Below are 6,928 nucleotides of genomic sequence, written 5' to 3'. Positions count from 1 at the left end.
TTAAATGACTGCTGGGTAGACGAGGGGGTCAATTAAAATAATAATATATATTATATATATATATTATATATCTATAATTATAATATTATATATATATATATGTTATAAATATATATATAATATATATATATATATATTAATTTTGACATATATATTATATATAATATAATAATATATATATATATAATTAGTTTTTTATTAAATTATATAATTTATATATATATAAGTTTCATATATATACTTTTACATATTATATATATATATCATATATATATATTATATTATATATCTATATATATATATATACTAGGTTATTTATATTACAGGTGCCATTATGTGAATAACTATTTTCATATACTGACAAATGTCTACCATTTACCAGCACGCTCAACGTTGGATTCTGTAACTGGAGAAAATAGGACACAGAACAAATCTTTTGACTTATCTTTATTGAAAAGGATTTAATCTTAAAATGCAACATTAGTAAATCAGAATAATTCCACATAGGTTTAAATGTCTTGGTGACAAAGGTTAAGTTATCTATTTTGGCTATGTGCCACTATTTACAGAAAATTTCTTTTTCAACATTTACACAATTCTTAATTAATGGTACTGAGTCAAAATTTCATTACCCTTACATGTGATAAGAATAGTGTGCTCAAACTGAGCAGCACGCCCATTGTCAAGCATAACAGCTGTCCAACCATCTTCTAAAATGATAACCTCTCTGATCCTTGGGCTACTATTGGTTCAATTGTGAAGGTCATTCCTTCCTCCATTGTCCCTGGGTAATCATTATCTGAAAACAGAAAAGAGCTTTAAATTATGCTTTCACCATTTTATGCATAAGAATTTATGACCCAATGTCACACTATTCCTTAAATGATTCAGATTTCTGCAGAACTCTCCATCTTTAAAAAAAAATAACATGAGTACCATTTCAACTAAATTTTTTTTTATTTATTTTTATCTTTTCAATTACCTTTTTCTGGTGGTAGCAGGTTCTAAATACTACTTCTAGAATTCATACATACTTAATCAATGGAACTTTCGTGAATCCCTGAGTCTAACAAAATGTTCATGGCAGAAAAATTCAAAACGTTTAATTTGCATGCATTTAATCAATGGGAACTATTGTGAAGCCATGAGCACAAAAAAACTCTTGGTAATAAAACAGATATCATGATGTCAGCTGATTCTTTCTGACCAGTTGTGTGTGTGTGTGTGCATAAAAGCAAATCCCACGAAGAGAAAGTGAAACAACAGTGTAGTTATTAGGCCTTTCGACACATGGTCCTCTAATAGCTAATGAAATACTGTGCTGAAAGGCCTAGCACCACTCTATTTCACTTTCCTTTTATGGAATTTGTCTTTATATTTATACATACATTCATCACATTCCATATCTTCATGATTCAGTTATGTGTATATATATACATACACTGGCAGTCCCTGGTAATCAGTGATCCGGTTTTATGCGCTCGTCTATCGTCATAAAATTGGAGATCTATGGCTCCATAACAGGCCAAGTTCCGGTTATTGGCGCCATAGAGTGTCTTATGGCATGCCTAAGGCCTTATGGCACCATAACACACTTAACAGAGGTGGCATAATGGTGCTTATGGTGCCAATAAACCAGTTAACGACGCCATAAGTTGCAATTATGGTGCCATATATATATATATATATATATATATATATATATATATATGCGCTTAAAAAATCACAGTAGATGCATGTGACTTCATTAAATAAGCGATTACCACAGGAAAATGATAGTCAGAAATCCAAGGGCTTTCGTCTTTACTAAGAAATTGTCAAGGAACGAATGTCAAGAGTTTAGTAATAAAAAATTCTCCTAAAGATCTTCCAGGGTGCATATTTGAAATTCCTTGAAAAAAGTGTGATAAAGTCAACGTATTACAGACAGACCGGTAAATCTCTTTCACAACGTCTCAAACAGCACCAATATTCTGTGAGAACTGGGCAAATATCGAATGCATTATTCGTACATATGAGAGATTTAGATCATCCTATTAACTGGAGTCAAGGAAGAGTCTTAATTCCATGTAATGACACAGTTAAAAGGAATATCATTGAATCTTGTTTCATCAAGCCAAATAATGGAAATGTTTTAAATTTAAGTCTTGGTTTATTTAATAATGAAAAAAGTTGTAGATAAATAAAAGCAACAAAATTAATATATTCCCGTTTTTTACATTTTTGGTTTAGGACAGTACGGATACTTTGTTTTTTCTGTTAGGGTTAAATCTAAGTTTTGGTTTGTGACCATGTGATATCCGATAATCCTGGATTATCTCTTTAACTTTTACCCTTTTGACAATTAATCATCTGGTATTTTTGATCTGTTGTTTACATGATAACTTTCTCTCCAATTGTATTTCATTCATTCCTTCACAATGCCTTAGTAAAGACGAAAGCGCTTGGATTTCTGACTATCATTTTCCTGTGGTATTTTGCATATATATATATATATATATATATATTATATTATATATATATATATATAATAGATATATATATATATATACATATACATGTATATACATTATATATATATGCTATATATATATCATATATATATATATATATATTATATATATCTAGTATATATATATATATATATATATATATATATATATATATATATATATATATATATATATATATATATATATATATATATATATATATACATACACACACATACACACACACATATATATATATATATATATATATATATATATATATATATATATATATATATATATATATATATCTATATATATATATATATATATATATATATATATATATATATATATAATTATATATATATATATATTTGTATTGTGAATAGGCTTTTGTTTACCAAAGTTCTGAATAGCTGTCGCCCATATAAAGAAATCGTTTAATTGTCTTTTCCCTGTATCTGCGCAGATTGACTTAATCTTTTTGTTTTTTTTAAATTGTACCCATGTTTATGCTTGTTTAGAAAGGTTACTTACTCTCCAGGTGTGCCGGATTCTAGATACTAACCTCCTTAACAATCCCTATCTGTCAGTTATTCGACCTTTTCCTGTACTGTCAATTCCTCATGTAAGTCAGTTTATCTGCTGAGTAAAAGGCGTTGAGTGGAAAGATTTTGCAGAAAGAACTTCGTTGTTTATTTTTCCTCATGGCTTATATCTTTATTTATGGATTTATCATGTTCCAAACTTTCGTGATTCAGTTATACATACACATACATACATACATACTATATATATATATATATATATATATTATTATATATATATTATATAATCTATATATCTATATATTATATATATAATATATATATATATAATATATTATATTATATATATATTATATATACAGTGGTAACCCGTCGAGATACGAAATTAATCCGTTCCGAGGCGGCCTTCGTATCATGAGTTTTGTATCTGGAACAACATTTTACATGTAAAATGGCTAATCCGTTCCAAGCCCTCCAAAAACACCCCAGTAAATCATATTTCCAGGCCTAAAACACATGTTCTAGGGTTACAACGCCGAACCGACGGAAGAAATATGACTCCAAAATGACAAAATACTGTACATACTTGAGTAATATTCAACTGCATGTAATGTTCAACCCCATTTTATTAGGACTTTAGCATATGTCCCTTAGCAATAAGCCTAGCCTATGTTAGCGGTTGCTACTGTAGCCTAGTCTATGATTCTGACATCTAAACCTAAGAGCTAAAAGCTTAGAATATGCCAATAAAATGTATAAATAACCAGTATGTACTCATTTCAATATTATTAATCATTAACTATAATACACAAACAACAAAAAACAAAACCTTCCAATCGATCCTAATTCCAAACTGACATAGCGGTACGTAAAATTTACCGAAATTTTTCGTACGTGTGGTAGGGGCATTTTTTTTTTCATTGTCGGACAAGTAGCAATTTCCATAGGCTAGATCATACCTTGGACCGAGTATCTCAGGTATCAATAGGCCAGCAAAGTAGTTTCTGTACTGCGCATGCTCAAATCCCTGGCGTAGTAAAATTCTCACAATGAATTCAGCTGATCGCACCTACACTTCCTCTCAGTGACCCCAAAGCCATTTTTCTTAAACTCTCCCTTTATCTTCAACATTTCTTCTACATTTTCGTATATTTACAAAGTAATTTCTATGAAAAATAACTGAGATAGGGCTCTTCAAAAAATTGTTATTCTAGCAATAAATGTTGACAACAGTAAAATTTTTTTTCGTTTCGATTAATTTATAACGTCAAAATGAAACTGTTGCCGTATCCAAAGCCATTTTTCTCTTGATCTTCCCTTTATTCTTCAACGTTTCCTCTACATTTTTGTATATTTATAAAGGAATTTCAATGAGAAATAACCGAGATAGGGCTCTAAAAAAAATAAACAAATTTCTAGCGTCAATTCTCTCATATGCGCCGGGAGGGCAGAGCACTCTGTTTCTTATCCTCTTTTCTATCAATTTTTTTCACCGGACTGGACTTATTGCCGTTTTCCATTTGATTTATGATGTTGATATTTAGGGAATTTTATTGGTTATTTTGGCTTTCATAAAAAATAATTTTTATTTCCCCGGCTCTGCCTTTTCTAGTTTTTTGGGTTAGGAACAAAAATATAAAAAAGTAAAGATTTTTTGTTTTTTTGTTAAACAAACAACTCACATTTTGTCCGTATTTAGAGGGCTGGGACTCTTATTCTGACTATTCCACCATAAAAATATTACTAAAATTTAGATAAAAAGGACAGCAAAATGATCGTTGTTGGCATAAAATTTATATTTTTGCTGAATGTTCAAAATAATTATTTTTTCGCACTGTCGAGCGCTCCCAGACATCTCGGATATCTGGGGACACAGTGCTCAAAACTAAGCGGATATGAAAGTGTTATACATACATGTACCATAAAAATCTCTCTCTCTCTCTCTTTACTGAATTTGAGATTTTTATTATTTTCAAATGATAATAATAATTGTAATTACAAAAATCATATGTGATAGTATTTTACAGAAATACTACAATAATCTTTCCATTTCACTTTTTCAAAATAAGGATAACTCTCTCTCTCTCTCTCTCTCTCTCTCTCTCTCTCTCTCTCTCTCTCTCTCTCTCTCTCTTACAGAGATGTATGTTTTTAGTGATGAAATAAATAAAGATTTAACTAATTTTCAAATATCAATATTCTTAATGTAAACAGCTAATAATATCAATTCATTAAAGAAAATACTAAAGTGAATTGGTGAGTTTAGTTTGTAAATTAAAAAATTATGTAAGAATGAAGGAAATCAAAGTCTTCACATCTTTCTTTCGAACTCCAGGTACCAAAATGAGGTCCAACAGCTGTCAAATATATCAAGTAATGTGACGGTGGGAGGGAGTGTGTTTCTCTATCTCTCTCTCTCTCTCTCATTCTCTCTCTCTCTCTCTTCTCTCTCTCTCGCTCTCCCTTCTCTCTCTCTCTCTCTCTCTCTTTACCTGAGATGAGAGATTTTTTATGTTACATGTATGTACGATATGTTTATTAATATTTTTGATATTAATAATAATAAAACTTATTTACAAAAATCATATGTGATGGTATTTTAAAGGAATACTAGAATAACCTTTCCATTTCACTCTTTCAAATACGGATAACTCTCTCATCTTTAACTGAGATGAGCGAAATTTCTATGGTACTTGTGTATATGTTTATAATATTTTCACAAAATAATAATAATATTAATAATATAACTAATTTCAAAATTCATATGTGATAGTTTTTTAAAGAAATACAATAATCTAGCCATTTCACTCTTTTAAATAAGATAAACTCTCTCTCTCTCTCTCTCTCTCTTTTGCCACATGAGATAAGCATGTCATAGTGGTAACTCTCGCCCTCTGTTTGGCATAGAAGTTTATGTTATACCGTTATAATCTTCAAGGGCAATTACTTACTACATTTTATAGTGAAATAATAATATACAGTATACTAGTTTTTCAAATAATATTAACCCTCTTACGCCGAAGCCCTAAAAAATCAAAACCTCTCCTGTATGCCGGCGCCGGTTTGGAGTGAGCGCGGAAGCGGAAAAAATAATTTTTTCAAAAAAAATCACAGCGCGCTTAGTTTTAAAGATTAAGAGTTAATTTTTTTTTTTTGGCTCAATTTTTTTGTCATTGCCTTAAGTTTAGTATGCAATCATCAGAATGAAAAATAATATCATTATCATATGTAAATAATGCGAGATAATGATAGCGACAAAAAAAAATTCATAAGATAATTGTATTCAAATCACGCTGTGCAAAAACGGTCCAAAGCTAACGAGTTACTTTTTTTTTCGTTGTATTGTACACTAAATTGCAATCATTTTGATATATAATACATAGTAAAACAATAAAAGCAACACCGGAAAAATATTATCACAAAAATGATGTACGAATTCGTAACGCGCGGACGTAAAAAATGTTATTTTAAAAAATTCACCGTAATTCTAAATATGTTCTAGAGACTTCCAATTTGTTTCAAAATTAAGACAAATGATTTAATATTATGATACTGTAATAGTTTTAGATTAGAATTGCAGATTTCGACCATTTCGGACGAGTTAAATTTGACCGAATGTCGAATTTTTTATATATATATCTTGTACATATTTCGGAGATGGAAAAAGCTACAACCTTCACTTATTTTTTGTATGTTTCTTCATGAATTGCGCACATTTCGATATATGAAACTCTATAAAAACGGCTAAATATTTGAAAAAAGGAGCAAAATATTAGGAATATGCGATGTACATATTTCGGAGACTTGCGGCCGCAAATCGTGCGCGTAGAGTGAAGGGTAAATATATTTTTTCAAAATTCACCATAAATCATCCAATATTGTTCT

General features: G+C 29.6%; 1 protein-coding gene across 1 annotated transcript in view; it reads right to left on the bottom strand.

The window, feature by feature from the left end:
* Nucleotides 1-432: 432 nt before the first annotated feature.
* LOC135218974 (methionine aminopeptidase 1D, mitochondrial-like) overlaps nucleotides 433-6,928 on the bottom strand; it is a 53,860-nt gene continuing 47,364 nt past the window's right edge. Inside the window, exon 5 of the mRNA XM_064255413.1 lies at nucleotides 433-799. Within this exon, the coding sequence (XP_064111483.1) occupies nucleotides 711-799 (89 nt within the window). The 3' untranslated portion in view covers nucleotides 433-710. The remainder of the gene's footprint in view (nucleotides 800-6,928) is intronic.

The sequence above is a fragment of the Macrobrachium nipponense genome, chromosome 1 (genome assembly GCF_015104395.2).
Source record: "Macrobrachium nipponense isolate FS-2020 chromosome 1, ASM1510439v2, whole genome shotgun sequence".
Lineage (NCBI taxonomy): Eukaryota > Metazoa > Arthropoda > Malacostraca > Decapoda > Palaemonidae > Macrobrachium > Macrobrachium nipponense.
Note: the sequence above shows the minus strand (reverse complement) of the source record. Positions and strands in the feature narration are given on the sequence as shown.